This window comes from Cucumis melo, chromosome 10 (genome assembly GCF_025177605.1).
Source record: "Cucumis melo cultivar AY chromosome 10, USDA_Cmelo_AY_1.0, whole genome shotgun sequence".
NCBI classification, from domain to species: domain Eukaryota; kingdom Viridiplantae; phylum Streptophyta; class Magnoliopsida; order Cucurbitales; family Cucurbitaceae; genus Cucumis; species Cucumis melo.
In genome coordinates this window covers 27,983,707-28,011,463 of record NC_066866.1, presented here as the reverse complement: position 1 = coordinate 28,011,463, position 27,757 = coordinate 27,983,707, and the positions used below count along the sequence as shown (strand labels likewise).

At 36.6% G+C, this 27,757-nt stretch overlaps 2 protein-coding genes and 1 long non-coding RNA gene across 7 annotated transcripts; 1 reads left to right on the top strand and 2 right to left on the bottom strand.

The window, feature by feature from the left end:
• Window positions 1–2,509: 2,509 nt before the first annotated feature.
• Window positions 2,510–3,234, bottom strand: LOC127151138 (uncharacterized). 2 transcript variants are annotated; one of them, XR_007823886.1, is made up of 3 exons: window positions 3,100–3,234; window positions 2,907–2,945; window positions 2,510–2,680 (listed from the first exon to the last, which is right to left on the bottom strand). It is a non-coding gene; the product is annotated as an uncharacterized LOC127151138 (long non-coding RNA). The 2 variants fall into 2 exon arrangements; XR_007823885.1 differs by having other exon boundaries at window positions 3,063–3,210.
• A 225-nt stretch (window positions 3,235–3,459) lies between these two features.
• Window positions 3,460–5,579, bottom strand: LOC127151137 (BAG family molecular chaperone regulator 4-like). Its single transcript, XM_051090533.1, has 5 exons — window positions 5,402–5,579; window positions 4,692–5,299; window positions 4,232–4,585; window positions 3,787–3,933; window positions 3,460–3,629 (listed from the first exon to the last, which is right to left on the bottom strand). The coding sequence occupies exons 2-3, from the start codon at window positions 5,076–5,078 to the stop codon at window positions 4,427–4,429; spliced, it is 546 nt and encodes a 181-aa protein (XP_050946490.1). The 5' UTR covers window positions 5,079–5,299; window positions 5,402–5,579; the 3' UTR covers window positions 3,460–3,629; window positions 3,787–3,933; window positions 4,232–4,426.
• Window positions 5,580–20,439: 14,860 nt separating this feature from the next.
• On the top strand, window positions 20,440–25,066 carry LOC127151136 (kinesin-like protein KIN-7C, mitochondrial). Of its 4 annotated transcripts, XR_007823883.1 has the most exons (5): window positions 20,440–20,690; window positions 20,849–20,940; window positions 23,224–23,316; window positions 24,276–24,335; window positions 24,925–25,066. XR_007823883.1 is itself a non-coding variant. In XM_051090532.1 (3 exons), exons 1-3 carry the CDS (start codon window positions 20,539–20,541, stop codon window positions 23,271–23,273), a joined length of 294 nt encoding a protein of 97 aa, XP_050946489.1. In that variant the 5' UTR covers window positions 20,440–20,538; the 3' UTR covers window positions 23,274–23,485. The 4 variants fall into 4 exon arrangements, 2 of the variants coding, with proteins under 2 accessions (XP_050946489.1, XP_050946488.1); XM_051090532.1 differs by lacking the exons at window positions 24,276–24,335; window positions 24,925–25,066 and having other exon boundaries at window positions 23,224–23,485; XM_051090531.1 differs by lacking the exons at window positions 24,276–24,335; window positions 24,925–25,066 and having other exon boundaries at window positions 20,840–20,940; window positions 23,224–23,485.
• The last annotated feature ends 2,691 nt before the right edge of the window (window positions 25,067–27,757 follow it).

Sequence of the window (27,757 nt, the reverse complement as noted above, 5' to 3'; positions counted from 1 at the left end):
TACGAATTAGAAGGAGCCTGAGAGGAGGTTAGGAAAGCACGAAGAGCATGTAAAAGAGAATCTACTGCTATGCGTGTACCAGTTAAAGTGGAGATGGCACCCTGTAGATCCATAACAAACACAATGAGAGACTGTGACTCATTGAAGAGCAGCTGCATTATCTAAAGAACTAAATCTCGAGAGGGATGCAAGCCATCATCTAGAACTAGCAACTTAGCCCCCGAGGATCCTACACTTCTATGAGGAGGACAAAACGTTGCTGGAAGATCCAAGACATGAGCTCCTTGAAAAGGTCCTGTAACTAAGGAAAATAGTACGAGAGCCGGTCTAGCAACATCATCATCAGTAAGTAGATCCGAATGGTGGGATAACAGAAAACTGGTGATCAATCGCGGGAAGCAGATTGGAATGTTAATCCCATGAGTTTCCACATCACGAAGGATTTGATGAAAAATAAACTCCCCCACATCCACAATATGACCCGTGCTGCTCTGATAAACTAGCTCCGTAAGTGCTATGGAGATAGTGGCCATATAAGTAGACGGGTACCAATTGGCAATGTCAATCTTGTGAAGAATGACATACTTGACACTCAGTTTGGAGACTATAAACTGACCATTAGTAGGCCAATTTTGAACCAACCTGCCAGATAGTTCCAGAGCAAGTTGCTCAATAGTCGGTTGACTATTCATCGAGCTTATAGGAGGAGAGACATTTAAAAATTAATTAAGCAAAAAAGGAGAAACAAAGATACACTTGCCGCATACGTGAACTTTTATGAAATCAGGAGTGCTTGGTTCATTGAAACCGATAGGATGATTAACAATAAATTCATGAACCAATTTCGAGTAGAAAATCCCAGGGTTGGTCACAGTGCACATCAGTCCAGCTTTAGCAATGAGGTCAATAACAGTTGCACATGAGTGTAGTTGATCGGAAACAATCGACTCATCAGCTATCCGAAGCTTCATCACATATTTCCATCGAAACACACAATCCTCTGAGTGAAACAAAATCCCATAGATAGGTACAATCAACACATTTGAAAGTAGCTTCTAACATCATGCCTTAGTGGAGATGACTTGTTGCCCCTGTGATAGAGGACGAAAACCATGTTGAACTGGAGCAGATGGACAAGCACCACTTGTACCCACATTCTAATGAGTATCCACTAGAGGTGGCACATCGGAAGACTTAGCATTTTGAACAGAGGAAGGAGGAGAAGGTCGTGAGTGATTAGGAGAGACAGGTTGATAGTGAGGGGGACTGGCTATATGTACAGGTTAAGTGCTAAACTCCATCAACAAGTCATCAATAACTTCATCAACACGACTCTGCCGTGGTGTATGATTGTCCATACCCGAGCACCAAGATTCTGAGGCACCGTCAGAGTCTTGCATGTCTTTCTCAGAGTCAAATAGTTGACAATACACTTCAACTGCAGTAGACACAGAAGATGGCTGATGTTTCTTGGAAGATTCTCCCACACAGGTTTGAGGAGCATTGCCTTTTTGATTTTCCAGTGCATCACATCCATGAGTGCCGCATCATCATCAGAATCAGACTCCACTACCACATGCTCAACTGTTCCATCAGGAGTCTTTGACAGACGCTTTCAAGAGTGAATGCTTCTTTTACCATAGTTGGGGAGACTGAATGAGGCAAATCATGTGAAGCGTTCTATCCAGAAACTAGACGACTATGGTGCAGAATAGAGGAGGTCGTGGATGATGAGTCACTGAGCTCCTCCATTCATCAGAGTCGTCGTAATGGATTACGTGCAGGAATCATCTTGATTCTTGGACCCTTCATTCGCAACAAAGGACAGAGCTTGAAAGTGGGTTCATCGTGGTTGATGAAGGGCCATATGTTTTGTTTCTTGTAGACACCATGGAGGAAATCTTGAAGATTATATCATCACACGAAGAGGGATGGTTCGGAAGAAGAAGACGCATCGAGAGCGGGAGAGGAAAAGTCAAGAAGACGCTTTGAGTGCGGGAGAGGAAGAGTTAAACTTGAATATGGTTGCTTCACCTTCACCCAACTATTATAACACTACAAGAAATCTGGCCTTTAATGTCGGTTTAAAACCGACATTAAAGGCCTTTAATGTCACTTGGCGACCGACATCTTTGCGAGCGTTATTAAAGGCCTTTAATGTCGGTTGGGCTTTAATGTCGGTTTAAAAGCGACATTAAAGGCATCTTTAATGTCGCTTTTAAACCGACATTAAAGGCCTTTAATGTCGGTTTTCAACCGACATCTTTCATAGTGTTATTGAAGCCTTTTAATGTCAGTTGGGCTTTGATGTCGGTTTAAAACCGACATTAAAGAGGCCAACAATGTCGGTTATAGATCCCCAATAATGTCAGTTTAAAAACGACATTAAAGCCTTGTTTTTGGATCCATTTTTACAAATTTATTTTTATTTAATTGCTGCATTATTTTCCATTTTTTATAAATTGACAGTCGATCCGTGTAAATAAATATTTTTTCTCAGGCCAACAAATCAATAAAATTAATATTATTTAGAAACTTTAATATTTGTCTTTTACATTTGCATACACAAAATGAAATCTTATTTAACAAAATACACATTCTACGTAATCTTATTTAACAAAAGCCTTGTTTTTGGACAACTTCTTGATTCACTTCACGCATTCTACGTAATCTGACCACCCTGCAAGCAAAATACACATTATCGGTAACTAAAATATCATCCAACAGACAAAAGGCTTTGAGCTTGCCAAAGAGTATTCAAGGGTAAAAAACTGAAAAACCAGAGTTCAGAAGCTAGAGAGTATTTAATGAAATGTGTTTATGATTAAAATTTTCAAGGGTTAAAAACAAAACAAAAATGTAAAAAATAGAAACCAACTTATTTAACAAAAATATAATAAACTTACCTTCTTTCCACCCTTCATAAAATCTCTCCAGCTTGAAACCTGATAATGACAATACAGTACCAGATTCTTTTGGGATTAGAAATATGGTGGGTTTGTTGTAACTTACCAATATTAAACTTTATGGAAAAATAAAAGGCAGCTGAAAGAGAAACGTACTAGGAAGAAAATATTAGAGAAAGGCAGAGAGAGAGACCGTTACGAATAGCTTTGTCTCGGAAAAACAGAAAGCCCTCTCCCTTGATTCTTCTCCTCCAGTCAGCAAGAAGATCTTTTCCAAAATTCCTTTTATCATACAAGCATTGTAACTGTGTTGTATAAATTTAATATTAGGAGACTCCAGGTTGCCAATTCAATTTTAATAGGTAGAAATTCTCCCTAAAGGTAGATACAGAAAAGCAACACTAGAATATCGTGTAAAAGATCTCAGTATCCAATCGATAACATAGCCTCAAAAATCTCAAGGCCATAGTTGAAAAACCAATGGAACATATCACAAAAGCAGACATCCTTAAAAAAGATATCAGACAACTATTCAATAGCATCAATGTTTTTGTCAACCCGCCTTTTGACATGGGGCTTAAGGAACAGTTGTTTGGGTGTCTGGCCAAAGTGATTAATTTGTGCTAGAATGGAGGCTTTCATTGCGGGATCAGTCACTGAATCTATATCCACGCTCCCCTCGTATGTGTAATGATAGAACACGTTGGTAGCTTCCTCTGCTGCCTGTCAAATACAAAATATCCAACAGTTAGAAGTTTTCCTACAACAGTATACCTACACCATTTGGCACTTGCGACAGGTGAAAATAAATTGAAAATCTTTTACAAGGAAACTAAACGACGTAGATTGAAGAGCAGAGGCTGTCAACTTCAAAACCCACCTTCCCTCTCTGCTTATATCCAAAGATGAGGTCTATCCAATGATGCAAATTTTCCGAAACAAAGTCGGATTCCAATGCTTCTCTATGTTTCCTGATGAACTCCCTAGCACTGCCATTGGCCCATGGAGGTAAGACAACATCACCAACCTGCCAAGAAAACCACGTCCAATGATAAACAATCTGGTCAAGGGTTAATTTGTAAGATTGTTAAATGGTTTTTTAGTACAGCAGTTGTTTTTCGGTTCATTATTGCTCCCCTTTTATATCTACAAGTATTTTGAATTAAAATTTTTGGTCCAACTCCTTTCCCACTATCCCACATGGCGCACAGCCTAACCCCAATACGCTGATAGACCATAATATGCAAGTAAATTTAAAGGGTGTGCTACTGAATTAATCATAAAAGATATTAGAATAAAGAATAATAAATAAAACTTGTAGAAACCTTTTCTCCAGATTGTTTCTCTCCCAAGTCAAGGTTGAACGTATTTTCGAGGAATTCTGGCATGTAAAAGAATTCTGGAATGAGTTCCTTCACGTCTGACGTGTTTCCCTTTCCAGCTGCACTTATCCAAGTATCTCTAATGCTATTGAATAGACGATCAGCATGGTCAAACTGCCCAACAAGGACCATCAATGTTTAAATACTAACCTCGGCTTTTCTCTGCAACTTTGCTTCCCCTTCAGCATCAATGCTATCTAATTTCAACAGTTGTCTCATCAGCAGCTCCGTTGATACTACGAATTCTTTATCTTCAACATTTGTGCCACCATTAACAGCTACTTGCAAGGCAGCAACCTGTAGAGATAACAATATAATGAACATGCTCCCAAAATATAAACCAGCATTGAATCCCATTACAGAGCAAAATCAAGTATTTTGAAAAACTCCAAGGGAAACTTACCCTATCTGCAAGCTTATCAACCTCAGACCGAACATCAGCAATGGCTGCTGATGCCTTCGAAAGCTCACCACTTCTCTCGACCTCTTCTACCACCTTAACATCTTCCACGACCTTCCTCTGCTTGTTTGTCTTGTTCTCCAAGAGTAAAATCTTTGACAAATTCTTCACCCCTGCGGTATGCAAATGCTCATCATCATCCTTCTCCTTACCTCGAAATAGTAGTCTCTGCTCTTCAAGCTGCAAACCGGTTATTGCCACCAGATGCTTTTTCATATCGCCTGCAAAAGAAGTAACACACACAAAATCACCAACATGGGAACTAGTCCAAACTCCATTATAAGTACGCACGTCAGCATGTGCCAGATACCATGAATGGGGAAAGTTCATTTACCATCAATCCACATAAACAGAACGAAACAACAATGTCAAACAAAACAAGTTAGTTTCCAACTCCCCAATCCCAGTTCCAGACAAATGAAAGAAGACATTGAGAAAGTCAATATTCATACAAACAAACATATACAAACAAACATACAAACAAACCAAGAAGTAAGCGAGAATATTGTTCCTCAGAAATCTTTCTTCAATCTGCCTTCTTCCTCAGAAATCTATATGCAAGAAAAGCAATAAAGATTATGAACAATCCTTCCCAAATATTAGAATTCGAAAGAATCCAGAGGAAAATAAAATTATCTGAGCATCCTGCATACCCTCATCTGCATCTTTCTCCTCCTCCATTCTTGTTCTGTTAATATTTCTCGAACCTTCAATTTTAGCTCTTGCTTGAATTCTTCTGTACTCTCATACTGTTGCTCATATTTTCCCTGTGCCAAATCAACATGGCATTAACATCATGGGAACCAAAATCCAAAATTATAGCATATTGTGAAAGGCAAAGGAAGGAAATCAAAAAGCACCATTAATTTAGAAAATATTGTGTTTTACCCCTTGTAAAATAAGGGCGCCAAGCTAAATTAATCGAATGCAAACATGAGATTTAACACTAAGACCAAACGTCACCGTTACCAAAAGACAGATATCGCTTGATCACCGTTTTTCCACAGAAACGAAAAACTCAGATTGCTCCGCCGCCGCCGCCGCCGCCGTAGTGGTGTTTCATGGCATCAATTTCATCTCCATCTTCCAACCCCAGCTAAGAATCACACCCAAATCAACCAACATGACCACACAAAAACTGAAATCAAAATAAATTTAAATTAAAAAAAAAAAAAAAAAAAAGAACCCCTTTTAGAAAAAGCTTGGAAAAACCTCTTCCGCGGTTTGGGTTCCAGCAATGGGATGGCCGTCCACGAGAAAAGCAATGGTACTGAACTCTAACTCTTGTCTTTTACAGTAAGAATACATGAGTTTGCTGAGTTCGGATTTCTTAGAAATCCTGAAATACACTTCGCTCCCATCCTAACAATGAAGTCAAGCACAACACAAACCCAATCAAACATTACATTTCCAGTTTGGTTTCAAGGAATAAAAAATAAAAAAAATAAAAAAAAAAAAACTGCAAAATGGAAGATGGAATCAGAACCTGGCCATTCACTTTGAGGTTGACGTACTCTGACTCGGGTTTGTGAGCACTTGGATGAGATTGAGAAAGGGGTTAGGGATGCGGACGACATTGTAAAATATTGTGAGCACTTGGTTTTACCCCTTGGTTTGTGAGCACTTCAGTTTTCCCATTAAAAAGAGGTTAGGGATGCGGACGACAAATAGATCCAAAGCAAAAGAAACACAAACAAACACATTACATATTCAAAAAGGGATGGAAGAAACTGACGACGACGACAGGGATGGAAGAATCTGATGTATGCTGGTGGTGGTGGCGGCAGCTGTCGAAGAAGAGAGGGAAGAAAGTGATGAGATTGAGAAAGGTGAAAGAAATTTGAGAAAGATGATTGAGAAGGGTGAAAGAAATTTGAGAAAGATGAAAAATAGTGTGTAGGAGGGTTTGAGAAAAGAGTAAAGTAAGAGAGAGAAAGTTGAATTTTTACAAATTTAAAAAATAAAAATAAAATAAAAATGGGCTTTAATGTCAGTTCAAAAAAAGCAGGGTGTTTAATGTCGGTTTTAAACCGACATTAAAGCTCTATCTTTAATGTCGGTTTAAAACCGACATTAAACATCCGCCTTTTGAAAAACGACATTAAAGCCCATTTTTCACTTTTTTCACCCGACATTAAAGACTAGATTTCTTCTAGTGTAAATTTTAAAAGTAGTCCTGTAGGCCGACATGCTAAATGAGATAGGCTTAATTGTAGTTAGTTACTAGGCTGACACTTTACACACTTCTAACCCTACATGCAAATTTTCGAACAAAGAAGTTTCCAAGGGTTTGGTTAGTATATCAGTTAATTGAATCAAACTTTGTACATGTTCCAACGAGATAAATTTTATATCAACCAATTCTCAAATAAAGTGATGAAGGATGTCAATGTGTGTTAGTTCAACTGTGCTGAACGAGATTCTTCGAGATGTGAATCACACTCATGTTGTTATAATATAAAAGCATAGTATCTTGACTAATATCATATTTAGTGAGCATTTGCTTCATCCACAGCAACTGAGTGCAGCTGTTTCCCGCCGCTATATACTCTACTTCGGCCGTTGAGAGTGAAATGCAGTTCTGCTTTTTAATAAACCATGCAATTAAATTATTTTCGAGAAAGGAACACCCACCCGATTTTTGTCATCAGGACACCCAGCCCAATCAACATTATAGTAGCCAAGCAATACAACAGTAGTATCAAAACGATTGCCAGATCCTGAAATCAACAGTTCTCAGTACATATTCAAAATCCTTTTAGCACAGCGAATGTGAGATTCATGGGGATCAACTTGATAACGAGCACACACACCAATAGCATAGATAATATCTAGCTGACTTGTGAGATTTAATAGACTTCCTATAATACTTTGATATAGACTTTCATCGACCTTCTTCCCACCATCACCTTTCAACACTTTGATTTGTGTAGCAACAAAAGTACGTTTCACCTTGGCCTGTTCAAGACCAAATTTCTTGATCAAATTTCTAGCATACTTCTCATGAGATATAAATATCCTTGTTTCACCTTGCTAAATTTGAAGTCCTAGGAAGTAAGTAAGTTTTCTAACCATACTCATTTCAAACCCCTTCTTTATTTGATCAACAAAGGTCAAGATTAAGGAATCTGGGTATCCACTAAATACAATGTCGTCCATATATACTTGCACCACTAGAAACTCATTCCTCTGTTTCTTAATAAACATAGTTTTATCCAAACCACCTCTAGCAAACCCTTGCTCTACGAGACATATGGATAGGTGCTCAGATCAGGCTTGAGGAGCTTGTTTGAGCCCATATAGAGCCTTCTTTAGTTTATACATATAATCTGGATATGCAGGGTCTTCAAAACCTTTAGGTTGTGCAACATAGACTTCCTCTATAATATATTTGTTGAGAAACACACTCTTTACATCCATCTGATACAGATTAATTCGATGAAAGCACACAAGACCTAGTAGTAGCCAAATAGATTCTAGTCGCGCTACAGGGACGAAGGTTTCACCAAAGTCCACTCCTTCAATTTGAGAATAATCTTGAGCTACCAACGAAGACTTTTTTTTTTAGTAACATTTCCTTTCTATCAATCTTGTTCTTGAAAGTCCACTTTGCCCAATGATATTAACATTTTCAAGTCATGGTGTGAGTTCCTAGACTTGATTTTTTCAAACTGATGAAGTTCCTCTTGCATAGCCTCAATCCATTGAATGTCTTGCAAAGCTTCTTGAATGTTACTTGGTTCAATTTTTGCAATAAAACACACATTTGCTATCATTTTCGCTTAGTCTGGTCTGGTTTTCTTCCTCGTGGCAATTCCTATGTCAATTTCATCAGTAATATTGCTTACTGGGTGATTTTTCTTCACATGTGCAGAGGGTGCCAACAGTTTAGTCTTCGAATCATGAATTGTTAAGGTTACATGAGTATCTATAAATAAACTCCTTTATGAAGTAGGAGGATTTGTATCAAGAGTCTGATATGATATATCAGATATATCAACAAAATTCACGTTTAGAGACTCATGCACTCTGTCAGAAGAATCAGTTGGCAATTTCTCTACCATGCTACTGGGATCCTTCGTACAAAACACCTTTTCATAATTGAAAACCCTTTGCGAGGCAAGATTTTCAATATCAGGAATGCATACATTTATGGACTCTATTACAGTCCATGTTCTCTTGCTGTAGACTCTACATGCCTTACTGTGCACAGAGTAGCCAAGAAATATATCCTTATCTGATTTAGATCCCATTTTTAATAATATTCTCTGTCATTCAGGATGTAACACTTTTGACCCAAATATATGAATGTTCGATTTCCTTCCCTTCCACAGCTGATAGTTCGTGACTATTGTCCCAGGACGATGTAACGCCCCAACAAAATCGTTTTTGTTCATTTTGCTATTAATATTTATGTATGATCTTGGAAAATTCAAATTATTGGGAGAACCTTATCATTTTGAATTTTCCGGTTTATTAAAGTTTGGGATTTTCCATTTCGTTTAAATATTAAGTATTTTTCTATTATTTTATCTATTTTAGTATTTAGATTTACTTGGTGATTTAATGTTAAATGAAAGGAGGGTTGGTTGAATTTGGTGAGATTTGGAGAGAGAGAAGATGGTTGGTTTGGGTTATTTAAGGGAAAAGAAAAGAGATATTGTTTTATAAAAGCCTTGGGTCTCGTGCGTAAAGAAGAAGAAAAAAATCAAAGAAAGAAAGAGGGGAAAAGAAAAGGAAAAAAAAAAAGAAAAACAAACCCTAGCCGCCGCACGCCGCCGCCGCGCACCCGAGCCGACGCAGCCCCTCCGTCGCCTGAAGCCCGTTCTGCCGCGTCGCCGAGTAGCTCAGCCGCGTCGTTCGCAGCCGCCAGCCGTCGCGTGAAGTCGCGCCCTGCCGCGTCGCCGAGCAGCCCAGCCGGATCGTGCGCAGCAGCCAGCCGTCGCGTGAGCCGCGTCCTGCCGAGTCGCCGCGCAGCCCAACCGGACCGTGCGCAGCCGTCGCGTGGGCCGCGTCCTGTCGAGTCACCGAGCAGCAGCAGTCGACGGTAGTCAGCCGCGCGCCTCCAGCCGTCGAACTCAAACCCGGAACCGCTCCACGCCCGCTCGTCCGAACCCGAACCCGGAACCGCTCCACGCCCGCTCGCCCGAACCCGAACCCGCGTCCGTGCCCACACGTGCCCAGCCCTCTCCGCGTGCAAGCCGCGCCGCGCCGCCTGCACTGCAAGCTGAGCCGCGCCTCCTTGCTGTCGCAAGCCGAGCCGCACGCGCAAGATCCCTGCGCCAAGTCGAGCCGAGCCGGTCCCTGTTCTCTTTCCAGCCGAGCCGCCAAGCCTAATTTGGCTCCTTCCATCCAATTGTTGGTAATTAAATTAATTATTTTGGCATTACCCAGTAAGACTCAATGTTTTTGGACACTAAATAATTTAATTTGGAATTAAATTAAATTATTTTCCTTAAGGGACGCTTGGACCAAGTAACTGCTGCAGCGTGGGTTTTCTTCAGTAGAGGCTCAGCATTGCAACCTCTTTCTAGGGTAAGTCATTTCACTGAGTTTTGAACCGTTAGTTGTTGGCGACTCAATTACGAATTTTCGCGTATTAAACAGTTAAGACCTCGTTGCTTGGAAAGCACACTTGCCTCGCGGTTAGAACTCGCCAAGTAAATCTCCAGGTAAGAGATTTCTACTACTAGCTCCATGTTTAGAATTATGAGGTCACGTATACTTTCAATTGTGCATGTTGAGGACTAGACTGTACGATGCATGAAATTAATGATAGTATGATGCGATTGATGATATGGTTATATTATAGCATGATGTTGTGATGACGAGAACTGTTATGGCTGTACGACGGATGTTGAGATGGAGAGTGAAATGATGATTAATCTGTTATGATTATATGATGATGCCATGTGTATGTATGCTGTGATTAGGGTACCTGTTAGCTTAACCTATTAGAGTCGTACCTGCATGGGTGTCCTTCGGGATTACCACCTATTTAGGACTGTGCGGTCCACGGGACACCAGTCTAGCATGGATATAGATATGACTCGAGTGACTCGACGGGGTCCTCGCATCCCGATTGTCCTAGGTGTCCCCTGGGACACCGAAGACCAGAGTTACGTTCCTACGGGAGTGCATGTTGCACGTGTTCGGGAACGTGCTAGAGATTGGGTACCAGTTACAGGACTCTGATAGGAAGTTAACAGGCACTTAGTGGGACTAGTAGTGGGTCCTTTACTGAGTATTGTATACTCACTCTCTTCATGTCATGTTTTCAGGTAGAGGACGAGGTAAGGGCAAAGGCAAGCTGGCGAGCGACCAGAAGTGACCGTGGCGAGCCATAGGGATTTCTGCTTCCGCTTATTCTTGTTTTGACTTTAGTACCTGAGTTTGAGTATTTTTCACTATTTACCATTTTTTAAAGTAGATAGGGCCCGAGTAGGACTTTAGAACGAAATATCATTTTTGCATGTTACTTCGTTTGGATGTTCATAAATAAATTTCTCGAACCTTATGCGTTTTTACTAAATTTTATGACTTAAACCACTTGTTCTACATTTAGTAATGACTTCGACTCAGTATAAGGAGTTGGGTTGTTACAGACGAAGTGCTATACGATTGTGTATATGACATGCTATATTTATGGATTCTGCCTAAAAACGAATCGGTAGAGACTTCGCATGAATCATAACTCTTGACATCTTTTGCAGTGTTCAATTCTTCCTTTTAACAACACCATTTTTCTATCAGTCATAGGAGTCGAGAACTCATGAAGTATTCCTTCTGATTGACAAAATTCAATGAAATATTGGTTTTCGAACTCTTTCCCTTGATTAGATATGATTCTACACATATTCTGATGCTTTTCTAGTTAAAGCTATAAGCATAGTATTCGAAAGACCTTGAAAGTTTCTACTTTGTCTCTGATGAAACGTACCCAAGTGTATCGAGCTTAATCGTCTACAATTACAAGCGCATATATTTTTCCTCTAAGACTATCTACATGTGAAGACCCCTGATCTAGAATACACTTTGAAGACCCCTGATCATTTACTTTGTGAGATGTTTTTATATTATGTTTCCCTACAAGAAACTCTGAACATAATAACACATCACATTGTTTTAACATAGGTAATCCTAGTACATCCTCTGCCTTTTGTATGTTCCACAGCTTTGTTATACTGACATGACCAAGTTGTTTGTGCCACAGCATAGTTTCAGCATACCGTGACAAGTTGCATTTTAGTTCTTAGCTTGGTTTGTCCCAATGATAATAGTTGTCGACAATCTGGTTCCTAACATAATAGGTTACTGATCAGCCTTCAAAACTTCACATTTTTCTTTAGAGAACTTCACTAGATATCTCTGGTCACATAGTTGACTAATGCTAATAAGATTTACCGACAGCCCTTCTATTCGTCTGACATTCTTTAGTTTTGGGGCCTCAGGTAGATCGATGTTGCCCTTTCGAATAACATTGCCTTTGACTCCATCTTTGAATGTTACTCGACCGATCCTGCACTAAATTAAATCAGTGAACATAAGAGAGTTTCCTATTATGTGTCGCGAATATCCATTATCAAAATACCAGTCATCTGAGTTGGTAGGGAGGACTATAGTGAAGGCTACACAACATTTAACACTTTCTTTTACTCTCCACACCAATTTCTTCAATGTTTTCTCAATAACAGTTCTCTTTGTATAATGTCAAGGTGATGTAGTTCTTTGATGTAGTTTATAGCACTAAGGTCTGATATGTCCAGCTTTTCCGTAGTAGTGACATATTCTCTTCTATGATGTCCAACTGTTTATCTTTCGAGTTTGACACTTTGATGATTCACCCACTTCCTTCGATACTATTGATCAGTGGCCCTAACAAATACCGAAGCTTTTTCTTTTGATAATGATTAATCATCATCGTAGTCAAGGCCTTCCTGGTTGTTTTTAAGCTTATCCCTACAGGACTTCGTCAAGACCTTGGGTTCCTGAAGACAATAGTCGGACAGATTTCATGAGACTTTCATATTCTCCTTTAACTTTTCTCAGTTCACTCTTAAGATCAATTATCATCATCATCAATCGATAATTATCATTAAATAGGGTTAGAAGTCTTTTTCAATGTTGTTCTAGTAATTTTTTATCTTCATTCCACAAGTACAATAGTTCTTCGAATTCAGTAGGGGGTATAGAGAGAGGTACAAGTGATTGATCTTCAGCTATGTCTTCTTTTTTCAATTATGCATTTGGTTTTGGTTATATGACTGCTTGAAGTAGCAATTCATCATTACTCAGTAGTTCTAAACTTCCTTCACCTTCACAACTGATTAACGCTCTACCGTAGTCTTCACACTCACTGTCTGACGTCGTGTCTTCATCTGACAAAGTGATGTTGAGAATCTTCTTCTTTCTCTTCAAATAGATGGTGCATTCCGCTTGAATGTGTGCGTGTCCCTCACATTCATGACACCTCACAAACTTATCAAATTTGTCAAATCTGTCTTTGTATGGTGTTCCACGATCCTGATCACGCTTCCAAGGAGAAAAATCCACATTTTCCATGCTCGAAATGGACGCATTAGAACTAACACCATCTCGGTTAGTTTGTGAGTCGTAACTTCTTGCCTTCTTATAAAACTTGTTCTTGAACTTGGTGAAGCGCTTGGACAACAATACAACTGCTTCAGCGAGATTTTCATTCTTAGGGGCTTTCTAATTTTATTTCGAGGTGTCTTCACATACACTTTGAAAGGTGATTCCATTTTTATTTTTATAACCTTGATCTTTAAAAGTGAGTTTAAACGTGTATAACGACCCAAACAGCTTATCTAACTTCATAGTGGTTATGTCATTCGATTCCTCAATAGCTGTCACTTTCATGCTAAACTTGGGAGGGAGAGACCTTAAAACTTTTTATACAATTTTGGATTTAGTGATTTTTTCACCCAAAACGAATGATTCATTTTTTGAAATCCAGAACCCAAACATTAAATTCTGCTATAGTTTCATCCTCGTTCATCCTGAGTACTTTAAATCGTGAAGTTAGAAGTTGAAGTCTTTATATTTTGACCTTAGAGGTTCTTTCATAAGCAAACTTCCAAAATATTCTAGCCTTCTTTTGCTGAGGTACATGCGTTAATAAGCTTGAAGACATTATGGTCCACACCATTGAACAATGCATTTAGAGCCTTCGAATTTCCAAACAATTCTTCATCTTCCTCCTTTGTCCGGGTAATCTCACGCTTTAGAGTAGTTTTGCTAGCAACATCTTTAACAGAAGGCGATTCCCATCCTGTCAAAACGGATTTCCAACATATGTTATCCACTGAATTAAGAAAGGCAATCATCCTTGCTTTCCAGTAGCCATAATTTGTTCCATCCAGCATTAGAGGTCTAGTTGTTGATGTTCCTTCACGAAGAGAATCCATTGCAAAAACACACTTTGATACCAATTGAAAAACAATAAAACAATCAACAACTAAGATGATAGATGGATGACATGTTCGTTCTACTATAGTAGGTTCAACAATAAGCACATATAGTAGCCACAGTAGAAACACAGAGGTTTGTTAACCCAATTCGATGACACTGCATCTACGTCTGGTGTGTACTTGACCCGTGATAGGAGATTTTACTACTAACAATCATACATCATGAGCAATATCTTATGATTAACAGTACAAATTTTACATATATTTCTCACTCTATACAGTACTACTATTGTTAGATAAATTCACAGACCAAATATGCTTAAGACTATGAATATTCTAAATTAAATTGAAACAACTCCCCTTTAATCTTTACTTCTTAATTAAGTAAACTAAAGATGAAGATCTCCCCCTTGATCCTTTGTCTTATCAATCATCCAATTAGGGTTCTGCACATTCGACTTGGTTATACACGATCTTTTTAATGATTGAGCGTTGCATAATTGTTTTAATCAATTTTAGCACGTTATATTGATTATAATCATTCCAGGTTATACTTACGTGCAACACCCAGTTTTCAACCTTTGTGTATTACCTGATGGTTTTTGCAACAACCAGTCCAACACATTCAACCTTGTGTATTTATATTTTTGTCAGGCAGCATGCACTTACGGTAGATCTCGACAATCCCTTCTTCCGAAATATTCTAAATATTCCCAACAAAATTTCAACAAAGCTGTAACCAATAAAGTCTATTGCCTCAAGCACACGTGCAACATAAATTAAATATATTAATCAATAAATATTTTAGGCTCACACTTCTTAACATAAATAAATAAATTTATTTATATAAGGACTTGGGAAAAGAAATTACGGTTTTCACGATTCTAGCTGCGAGTCTTCTCAGCCAATGATTATTATGTTGTGCCACCCTTTAATGCATCTTTGTGGCCATTCCTCTTCATTCATGAACCTTAGCCAATGCTCGAGTAGCACCCCGCCAACCGTTTGTTGTTCGTCTGCACTTAAGTCATTGTCGCTCTCCTTCCCGATCGAACTCCGCCAGCTGTTGGGATTCACCTTGTGGTGCCGCCACTCACCGAATTTACTAAGTTGGGTGAGTTTTTGGTAAGTTTTGTTTCAATTCTTGGACATAACTCATTACTAATAAAGTTTGAAGTTGGGTTTTCTCTGTTTTTTTAAGGATAACTTGGTGTTTCTTCGAAGCTTTGAAGTTGTTGTTAACTGTCTTGTGGGTGTTTTTCTTTGACATTAAGGTAAGTAATTAAGAGTTGAGGGTGAAATTTGGAAGCTTTATAGTGAAATAATCAAATTAGTCACTTTTATACAATCAACGGTGTTACAACGTAAAAGTGACTATTTCATGGTTCTAGTCTTATGTGTTTTCTTTACATAGGACGCCCTCACTTTCATGCCTCCATATGAACGATTCATAACCACATCGTTTGTACTAACTACAAAGCGGGATGCATCCATAGTGTCTTCAGAATGAGACACCCAACCTTATTAATATACAAGAGACCATTTAGACTATATACTCGAACTTGATACATGTTTATATCTCTTACATAAAGTTTGTTACGTGTTTGACAAAAAAAATATTTAATTGCTTTTTAATTATTTAATATAAAAAGGAAAATATCTTCCAAGTTTTTAGGGATATTTGTTGTTCCCTTAGTTGGTGTCAGTTTCTCTTACATGAAGATTTCTAGAGAAGATATTTTAATTACATCATCAACAAATTTGCATTTTCTTTTACATGAAGATTTTTTAGAGAATATATTTTTCTGACTTCATCAACAAGACTTCTCAAGATCCTTGATCAAAGAATCTTTAATGATTATTTAAACAAAAAACGTTTAGAGTTTACTTTTCCTATTCTGGTTTCAAGTTATCCATTCTCTATCTATAAAAAGGAAAATACATTCTTCCTTGATGTATCGAATGAAAATGCATTCAAGCTAAAACCCATAGAAGAATCTTTATGAAGGTAAGTCTTTACCTTCATGAACATGTATTTTTATGAAGAATACTTGACTTCTTCAAGACCGATTCAAGTTATATCGAAGATAAGAGATTAAAGAAGTCAGAAGACTTCAATAATTGGAAGCTTCAAATCAAGGGGGAGCTTGATATCTAATATTCAATTATTCAAATCAAGGGTTGTCTAAAGTTATATAAGGATGGGAGATTTAAAAAAGACGTTGGTAATTGAAAATGAGTTTAGGCGAGGAGCCAGACAATCTTCATTAGATTTCAAATTACAATTTAGGGGGAGCTTAATTATTTTTAGTTAATTGGAAAAAAATAAAAGGAGTACTAAATTTAGGGGGAGTGTCTTCTAGATTAATGAAATGTGTTCATTATTATTATTTATTTGAATTTTAATAAAGTCTCTTTATCTGAGATGTTAAAGCTATCCAGAAGTAGGTAGGTTCTCACCGAACTGGGTTTTCAAAATTACAGTGTTCTTTTGTCTTTGTTTTCCTTTTGTTATCTGTCTAGCCATTAACGAAAGTTACCATAATTGAAGAAGCCCATGAAATTGATTCATTAAAATTAGATGAATTGTTTGGTTCCTTAAACACCTTTGAGATATCTATTTCAGACAAAGAAGACATGAAAGGGAAAGGAGTTTTCCAAACTTGTTAAATTTTTTAACAAAGGAACGAACAACTATGGAAATAATTGCAAAAATGAAAACCATTTTTTAATAGAAGAAGAGACAATGGTAATACTACAGGTAAAACAAACATATCATTTAGATGCAAAGAATATGAAGGGTTCGGACATTATCAAGCAGAGTGCCCAAACTTTTTGAAGAAACAAAAAAGAAGTCTTACTGCAACTCTATTTGATGTTAAAACAGATTCTAGTAGTAGTGAAGAAGATAACAATCGAGCTTTTATTAGTATTATATAATTGATAATGAACCAAAACCAAATCCTAAAGACTCATATGTTATCACTATAGATAATATCATGACTTACATTTCACTTCATCAACAATGACAAGAAGACTTATTAGTTCTTAAACTATGTGACCCGAAAATAAGTTGAAGGTCATTGTTCGTAACAAGAGTTTTGGAGAAATTTTTGAAGAAGTATTTTGCTAAACGATCGTGTAGAAAGATAAACAAGTATATGTTTTTTTTGTTTTTGTTTGTTTGTAGCATTTGATAAAAACAAGCATTGAATACGATATTTAATTAATATTTGTAAACTGTTAGATAACATTTTTAATGATATGGTATATGGTGGTGGGAAATTTGTTTTCCATGTTCAACTTTAATTCAATTTGTGGCTATCAACGATTTGTTATCTTTCTTTTTCAATATTTGTTTTCCTACCTCTGAAATAATTCCTTACTGATCCAAACTACACCTTTCTTAATCATCTTTTGTGTACAAGAAACATCCCACTTAGCAATCGTGCAAATAACGTCTCTAAAACTAATTTTCAAATGATGTTGAAAAGTATAGTAACCACATAATGTTTATGTTTATCCATCATAAGCGTCCATGACTCATTTCCATTTTGTTTTGTACCAATTTTGTTTTTGGTTTTTAGCTTTCAAAAACTAAACACATAAATAATCATTATGTCTCTCTAATGCTAAAATATCCACGTCCAACTACTATTTTAGGCATTTCTTACAAAATTTCTTAAATTAAAAACTATCATTGATAGCATCTATAAATGATAACATATATCACTGGTAATTGCTATCAATGATGAATGTTATCACACTGATAGCTTTCAACTTGAAAAATGATTATTTCGCACATTTCTTTTTTATTTTTGCACATTGAAAACTATCACTAATAACTACAATTAGTAAATATCCCTATTAGCTACTATCAGTGATAGCTTGTCATCATTATGAGTATTTTTTTTCTGCTTTTCTTAAATTTAATATTATCATTGATAGCAATTGATAGCTGTTATATGTTGCTATCATTGATAGATACAAACAATGATAGCTTTTAATTTAAGAAATATGTTATCAGTTGATAATGACTATTAACGATAACTTTTATCAATGATAACCATCGAAGGGAAGAGTAACTTTCAATTTGAGAAATATGGTAATTAGTTTCTATAGTTAGCTATTACTGTTGATAACATCTGCTATTAGTGATAGCTTTCAATTGGAGAAATGTTGTATCAATTCCTATGACTGATATCGTTTTTCATAGATGTTATCAATTGATATTATTCCTAATAGCTACGATAGATAATTTTTCTATATTTCTATCAACATATAATGATATCACTAACGTTATTTATCGATGATTGCATTAGAAGAATATCACTAATAGCAACTGTAAATGATATCATTATAAGGATATTTTTTTTTATAAGTGATATCTCCATGGTAAACATATCAATTTCGAATTGTTGAGATTTAATTAGGCTATCAATTGATAATTTTTATGTCTACTATAAATAATATCACTGATAGCACCTATTAGTAATATCCTGAATAAACTATTATATATCAATGATATTAAGATAATGGTACTATAAAGTGACTGCGATCGTTTGTTTTTAGCATAAATGGACAAAGAAAAGAGACCATATTACACTACTAGAAAAAAGGGCTATTTTGATGTTTGTGATTTTAATTATATGATAGTTTTTGAAAAACCAAATGTCAAGAAATGAGTTATTTCAAATAAAAAACAACAATAATTTTTATGAAAAGGTGGAGGTGGGTCAATTTTCGGCTCTCTTGTCGTTTAAAAAACGTCAAGTGATATATACTTTTCTTTGACTTTTCAAAACATCAAGCAATATCTATTGTTTTCTCGACATTTTCAAAATGTTAAGAATTTTTATGAAAAGGCGGAGGTGTGCAAATATTTGTAAATTTTTTCACTATGGAACCTTTCTTGACATTTAGAAAACGTTAAGTGTTATGTACTTTTACTTGATGTTTTTAAAATGTCAAGTAATATTTATTAAATTTTGACATTTTTAAAACGTCTAGAATTTTTGTAAACATGGGAGAGATTGGTAGTTGACTACAATGAAAATGGAGTATCAATTGGCTAGAATGAGCATAAGCTACAATGATTCATTGGATCTTGCGTGCATCATCATATCCCAATTACACATGCATCTTGGAAGCTCATGCCAACTGAGATGAAAAAAAAAGATATACAATATGGTTAAGGTATGTATATATCATTTCTCATTTTGAAATCATGCATATATTACACACTTATTGTATACTTTGAGTTGTACTATGTTGTGGCTATCCTATAGCTATGGTAGCTAATCATGCATATATTGATACTTAGTGTATATAGCTTGGTTTGACACTTGGGTTGTTGCACTTAGCACCTAGTTGCAATTTGGGGTCTAGTAGCTTATGAGTAGGGGAAGCTACTTAAGCATTGTTTGGTTGCCTTTGCAGCTTGGGCACCTCTTGAACACTACTTAGGTTGGGTTGGCACTATAGTTGTTGCACTTGGGCACTTTGTTTCCATTTTGGGTCATTTAGTCCTTCTCACTTTTTGATAGGTTATGAGTTGGAAAAACTCACACTTAAGCATATATTGTTTGGTTGTCTTTACAGCTTAGGAACCTTTTGGACTCTACTTACGTTAGTTTGGCATTCGAGAATTGGAAGAGCAAGTTCATAACATGCCAACATCTGAGCATGGTAGCTATTCCAAGAATAAAGTCCAGGAGAAGCACTACTAGAAAACTGACAATACTTGACACTTGCAGTTTTGAAATACTTGACAGTTTTAATAAAAACTGTCAAGTAATATGAAAAAACGTCAAGAATAAAAAAAGTAAAAAAAAATTAAATTTTTTATTTTTTATTTTTAAATATCTTGACAGATTAAAAGCGTCAAGATTAGATTTAATTACTTGACATTTTTTAAATATCAAATAATATATATTTTCTCCATATTCTAAAAAAAAACTTTTCCCTATTTTTTTCTCCAAAGTTCGCTTTTGTTCCCCAATTTCAATTCTAATAAAAAACTTTTCCCTTTTTTTCTCCAAATTTTCTTTTGTTCCCAATTTGTAAAAGAAAAACCCTATCTTTTCTCCCTCAAACCTTTCCTCTTCCCCCATTTTCTCCAATTCCCACGCTCCCCTTCTTGGCCATGATTGCGCAAACGATCCCTCCAAACGGCCGGTCACAGAACGATCTCACACCACAAACGATCTTCCTTGCTTGTTTGTACTCCCTAAATGGCGTCCTCCACGAGCCTTTCTAGGTCCCAAAGACCTTCTAACATCTCGCCATTCCGCTCACGGAAGTCTCCGGGGTTGTTGCCGGCCTCCAGCCCGAGCGAGCGATCTACAACTCCTTCTTCAATGGCGTCTTCGAGACCTCTGTCGAAGGTTTTGATTTCTCCGATGACAATTGCTAGTTGTAACCCGAGCCCTTCCACTCCTCCACTTGACTGGTTCGATGTCTTGAAGGCTAAAGAAAATGTGACGGTCACGGTTAGGTTTCGACCTCTGAGGTATTGTTTGCTTTTTTTTTTTTTACTCGATTCTTTGAAAAAATGGTGGACCGATTTTGGCGGAGGCTGATAAGTTTGTCGTCTTCGAGCTGGTGATGGTACTTGGAAGCTTATTCTATTTCTTTTCTCTTCTTGTTTTTGACTTGGAGCAATGGTAGAGAGCTTAATAAAGGAGACGAGATAGCTTGGTATGCGGACGGAGAATACACAGTGAGGAATAAATTCAACTCATCCATCGCTTATGGATTTGGTTCGTTTGAACTCCTTTTCAATTTTTGGTCACACTTTGCTTGAATTGGTTACCATCAAGTTGTTCTGGATCTTGAATTCATTTTTATCCTGCGTAGTCAACTGTTGACTCCATAACCTTTTTTTTAGCCAAAAAGTTGCAAGTACCTTTTCTTTTTGAATTATATTGTGATTTAAGCTTTCGAAAAATTGTTCTAGAACTTTTTGAGTATTCTATGTAACGCCCCGAATTTTTTGAGGTAACTTTTATCATTTTGCGTGAATTTTTGGAAATTTAAAATTTTGGTATAAATTCTCGGTTTCCTTCGAAGAGGGAAGAAAAAGAAATTTAGGGTTACGAATTTCTTTAATTTTAATATTTTGTAAATTGATATAATAATAATATAATATTAATTATATTATTATTATTATTATTCATTTTATTATTATAATTTAATATTAATATTAATATTATTATTATTAGATTATTATTAATTAAATATTATTATATATATATATATATATTTATTTTTAAATTAACCCTAGCCGCGCACGTCCGCCCCCCCCCTCCCGACATTTCTTCTCCTTCTTCTTCGTCTTCTTCTTCCTCCGTTCTTCACCCGACGAAATCGCCGCCGCCAGTCGCCACCTTCCTCTTCCTTCTCCGCCTCTGTCTCCACCTCTGTCTCCGTCTCCGTTTCCGTCGTCGGCAATTTTTCAGCTTCAACGTTCGTCGGCCGCGGCCCCATCCATTTCCAATCTCCCTCTCGGCCTCACGCAACCGAACGCCGCCGTGCGTCCTTCGTCCAACCGTGTCTGCCGATGCCCCGCCGCCCTCCGTCACGTCGAAGCAGAGCCGGTCGTCGAACATTTCCAAGCCGAGAGTCGAGGGTGTGCCAAGCCACGAGCCGAGTCAAGCCGAGTTGAGCTGAGCCGAGTCAAGCCGAGTTGAGTTGAACCGTGAGCCGCGAGCCGCGAGCCGAGAGTCAAGCTAAGCTGAACCGCGAGCCGAGGGTGAGCCGAGCCAAGCCGAGCCGAGCCACTTAAGCCATTTTCTCCCTCCACTTCAGGGTCACGGTGAGTCATCGGTAAGGATTATTTTGGTAATTTACCCAATGTTGCTATAACCGATTCGAGTCTGAATATTGAAGTAAGACATGGTCCTACTTTTCGTTCCTTGAAGGTATTAGGGAGTTGACGTTCAAATTCTCGGGTTTCGTGGCAGGTTTATTTGGAAATAGCTTTCACTTTTCTCGGGTACATCAACGGATGTTGCTTAGGACCATTTAAAAATGACTTTTACTAGTATCGTCGTTTAAAACCCTTGTGTTTTCGTTAGGTGGATTCGTTGAGCGTGGACTCGATCGAGGGGCATAACCAAGTATCAGGTAAGGGACTTCCTACTATTGAACCTCGGGTCGAGGCTTGAAACGTAGTAATCCACAGGGGATTATACGTTAGAAACTATACTTAATGAATTGATGCATGTTTGACTAATACATATCACTTGTATGCTCTTGTCTGATTAAAGGTAGCGTGACCGCTAGTTGTAGCTTATGTGCCATCGTGTGAAATGAGTTGTTTACGGATAGACACCGATGCCCGAATGTTCTGTGTATTGTAGTTATGTTAATGGGCTATGTTGTGAACTGGAATTGTATGTCGATGGACTTAAAAGTCTTAAGGTTAGGTATGTGGTAGTCTATTGTCTGGATTTTGTTTATGGAATTATGTCGTGGAAGGACTGGGAGTCCGATTCTGATTTGACTGGTTGACTGGATCTAAAGAATATCACAATGATGTGTGAATTGGATACGTATTTAGCAACTAAGGATATGGTTGTTTAAACCTATACTATCTGATTGACGAAGTCTATGACGAAATTGCAATATGAACATTGTCGGAGTGTGACTGTTGTAAACGGTTTAGTATGGACTGAGGGGTAACAGTTAGCTTCATCTATGGGGTAGTGTACCTTACGGATAGGTGTATCCTTCGGGATCACTAGACTGATACGTGCATCCTTCGGGATCACTAGACTGATATGTGCATCCTTCGGGATCACTAGACTGATATGTGCATCCTTCGGGATCACTAGACTGATAGGTGTATCCTTCGGGGTCTCTAGACTGATACATGCATCCTTCGGGATCACGAGATTGATGTGTGCGTTCTACGGAACCACTAGACTGTTTACGTAGGGTACCCCTGAATAGGAAGTTAACTGTTGTTCCCAATGGGCCCAGTAGTGGGTCCCTTACTGGGTATATTTTATACTCACCCTTTTTCCTCTTTAACTTTTCAGGTAAGGGTACAGCGAGGGGCAGACCGACGAGGGGCAAGAAGGATGCGTGAAGGCCATATGGACGCATCTGGTTTTCTTTATGCTTCCGCTGATGTATTTTTGTTACTCTCTATTTTCACTGTCAGATCGAGTCACGGTTAGAATATTTGGTTTTGTGATTTTGTGTTTGATGATTTGAGTACTGTATTTTGAAACTCTCGTGACTGTGATTTAAAATAGGGCCCGAAACTGCTTTTGTAATATTATAAAACGTTTTTAATGAATTGTAACCGGTCCTTTATGAGTTTGTGTGTCTTGTGGTCGAGTCTTAGTACTGAGTAGTGACCTCAGCTTAGTTCGGAAAGTTGGGTCGTTACATTCTATAATTTTTTTGACATAGTTGTGTTATTTAGTGGCTGTTCAGTTGTTCCTCGGACCCGTGTATCAGTAAATTTGTTATTCTTCTTTCAAATGGGTATTTCTTGCATGTTTCAGATAGAGTTTTTGGTCCAGCAACAACAACTCGTCATGTATACGATGTTGCTGCTCATCAAGTTATTGTCGGTGCAATGAATGGAATCGATGGTAACCTTTTGATAAAAAAAGAAAAATTTATACAAAAGAAGTAATAAGCTACATGCTCGTAGCATACCGATGTAGGCTTTTAACACGGTATTGGAACAGTTGATATTTACTATTTACTGGAAACAGACAAATTTAGTTCCTCTGGTTATTTTCGTCTCTCAGTTGCATCCTGGACTATATCATCGAGACTCTTTACTCGGTAGGTGTAGGATATTTTGTTTGTTATTACACGAAGTAAAAGATTGGCTTTCATTATCATTGCTTTCCCATTTATTGATGCTTATCAAAACTGGCATTCGTATGGCTTAATGGGCTATACATATGACTAAAAAATGAACATTGGCTTTTCCCTATATGGTCAAGATTATTTTTTCTTGTAAAGTTGTGTTTATATTTGCTGCCCTAATCTAATTTACAGTGTAAAGTTTTATTCTGGTATGCTATTGCTTTCTAATCTTTTTCGTTTATGTGTATTTCTTCTTTTGAAGACTACATTTGAGGATGTGTTTCATGCTGAAGCAACAAGTATTGAAGAATACTTGCAACAGGTATTGGCTAAATATTTGCAGTCTTGCAGATTAATTTTACTCAAGAATCTACTAGGTTTTATGAAATATTGGCTGAAATATCTTTTTCATACCTTTTTCCTAATTAATGTTGTTACTAATTTGTTTATTCATTTATGTCTTATGATGTTACTCTTATCCAAAAAAATATAGCTTGTTTGATGTAGCGGCTTTCTGGGTTTTTAAGTGTTTTAGCGTTTGTTGTATTTACTTGCTTTTACAGCCCTGTCTGTTAGTTTTGTTTGTTTTTAGTTAGTTGTTTTTGGTTGTTTGGTTTGTTAGCTTTAGTTGGTGTTTGGCTTTCCTAGATAATGGGTACCTTAGTTGTTTTTTTAGTATCATCGATGATACTTTCTAGGTAGTAACGATGACATCCCATGTGTTCTCTCTTATTCTTTTGATAGCTATGTGAGCAACCATCCACTAATTCTTAAAGTATGTTGTAAGCGTCCAATACTTCATAGAGATCCTACATTTTGTGTCTATTTCAAGGACATAATTTTAGTGTCAAAGGTCTTAGACTTAAAAGTTAGAGTTCTTAGTTTTAATGTTGTTCTCATTTTGTTTGTAGATTTCAAGGAGTTGATGATAACAATCGTGAGACTTTGAATTTGGAGTTATCTAAGAGTGTGGGGCTCGGAGGAGGGTGATGTCTTTGTTTCTTATTATTACATATACTTTGTGTTTTATGATTAAGAATGATGATCATAACTTGTTTTGAAATATGAATAAGAACGATGTTCCTAAGTTGTAAGTATGTAATGACTAACTATATGTATATTCAAGGATATATATGCAATTTGTTAGTTCTTTCATTGAAAGTTTGGGTTGATTCAATTTTTCAACTGATGTGTCTTTTAGTATTGTTGGACTTCAAAACAGGTGAATATAAGATATATGGATATTTTAAAATATATAATTTTTTTATTTGAACAAACATTATATACTTGATACCTATAAACTGTCAAGTATAGTTTCACTTGAGGTGTAAAACCTGTCAAAAATAAAACCCCCTTATTCTTGACACTGGATTAGTTGACGCATAAAAATTGTCAAGTATAATTATATACTTGACGTTTTTTCAATGTCAAGTATAATTATACTTGACACTTAGAAACTGTCCAGTAAACCTCCCTTATTCTTGACAGTGGATTAGTTGACACATTGAAAAGCATCAAGTAAACCAATACTTGACAGTTAAAAAGTGTCAAGTAAACTCAGTTTTGTAGTAGTGAAGGTAATTACTACAAGAAATCTGGCCTTCAATGTCGGTTAAACCGACATTAAAGGCTTTTGATGTCACTTGGCGACCGACATCTTTGCGAGCGTTATTAAAGGCCTTTAATGTCGGTTGGGCTTTAATGTCAGTTTATAACTGACATTAAAGACATCTTTAATGTTGGTTATAAACCGACATTAAAGGCCTTCAATGTCGGTTATAAACCAACATCTTTGAAGGTGTTATTGAAGGTCTTTAATGTTGGTTCATCTTTAATGTCGGTGGACAACCGACATTAAAGATGACTTTATTTTTTTTTAACTGACATTAAAGCTGTCTTTAATGTCGTTTTTAAACCGACATTGAAGATGTCTTTAATGTCGCTTATGATACATCTTTAATGTCGTTTTTCCACCGACATTAAAGAGGTCTTTAATTTTTTTAACCGACATTAAAGACACATTTAATGTCGTTTTCAAATCGACGTTAAAGACACATTTAATGTCGTTTTTATGACGGCAAAATCGACATTATTTGACTCGAATTACGTCCGAAAATGTTCGTCATCGTATATTGTAAGAAATAAAAAAAAATGGCTTGCATGCTGGCTATAATGTGTACTACTCAATGCCTTATAATTAGTTCACCTACAATGCACACAATAATACCTAAAATTCCAACATACTTTTCCATATAGAACTACAACAAATACACATCATCCAACACCTACATATAGTCACATATCAATAAACACAACTATATTCAACACTATAAGTCCAACTACTCCAAATCTTCCAATATATCCACTTATATATATAATCACACATATCAAACAACACATTCTGCCCTCCATGGCAAACCAATAATAAACACCTACAATGCATAAGATCAAACACTAAAATACGAGCACACTTTTCCACACTTCCATATAGTACTACAGCAAATACGATCATCCAACACCTAAAATATCAGCACACCTTTCCACCCTTCTATATAGTACTACAACAAATAAAATCATCCAACTCCTAAATATAATCACATATTTAAATAAACAACCAACAACTGTAAGTGAAAACTAAAAAATATAAAGATAATATATAAGATCGTGATTAATAAACAATGTATATACAATAGAAAGTTCATTCACTAACTAAGGTATACGTACAAACTATCTAACAAACAACAATTAGTATGGGACCACCTGCTCTTCAAAAAACTATAGGACTGCCCGTCCCTACAAAAACTTAAGTCGACCAACTACTAACCTAACTACAAAAATCAACTACTAACCTAACTACAAAAATCAACTACTAACTTTACTCGACCAAAAAACACATTTAAAAGCTTACACAAATCTGCTAACATAAGCTGCCCATTCAGTTCGAATCTCGTCAATCTCCTCTTGCCTATATGCATTTTTGGTATTGAACTACAAACAAAGAGAAAGATATGGAAAGTATGAGTTTAGATCATAAATTGTAATATGTAAAAAGTTAAAGTAGAAACTTACAAGGCTAGTAATAGAAGTACTAGAATTATGCACTATCTCATGTATATAAATTAAATACAAATTAATCTTATGTTTCATAAAAAATAATTATGTGTAATGCAAATTACCTTTACAGGTCTCCATTTTGGAGTCGATCGATAGCGTTGTAGATCGTGTATCGCTTGCCATGTCTTCAACCCTTTAAATATTTTGAAACATTAGAAGACAATAAAGTTAAATAAGAAGTAATAAAGTGAATACACTTATACATTTATGATTCCATGAATGTCTTCATTGACTTTACTTCGAAGAGAGTCCAAAACATAAACGCAATTTTCACGAAGATTGATAACATGCAACATCCAATGAAAACTACAATAAACAACATCTTCAATGTGAGTACACATTTTAGCTCAGTAGAAATTTATTAATGTGTTTCTCTTCTTTATTTACCTGGTATTATATGGAATTAGCACTTTCTGTTCCAAGTTAACTGCTTCTAGCTGGTTGGCTAAATTTCTGGATCGAAGATCACAATTTTTGATATTTGACGATATTTTTGATTGGTCAATGACAAAAAAATTCCTTCCACAGTCACATTTATCCCAAAGACATCTAAGTAAAAGCAACCGTAGTTAAAATATCAGCAAACTAACTACAATAGTGGTATTAAAGATAAAGATGAGTATAAATTGT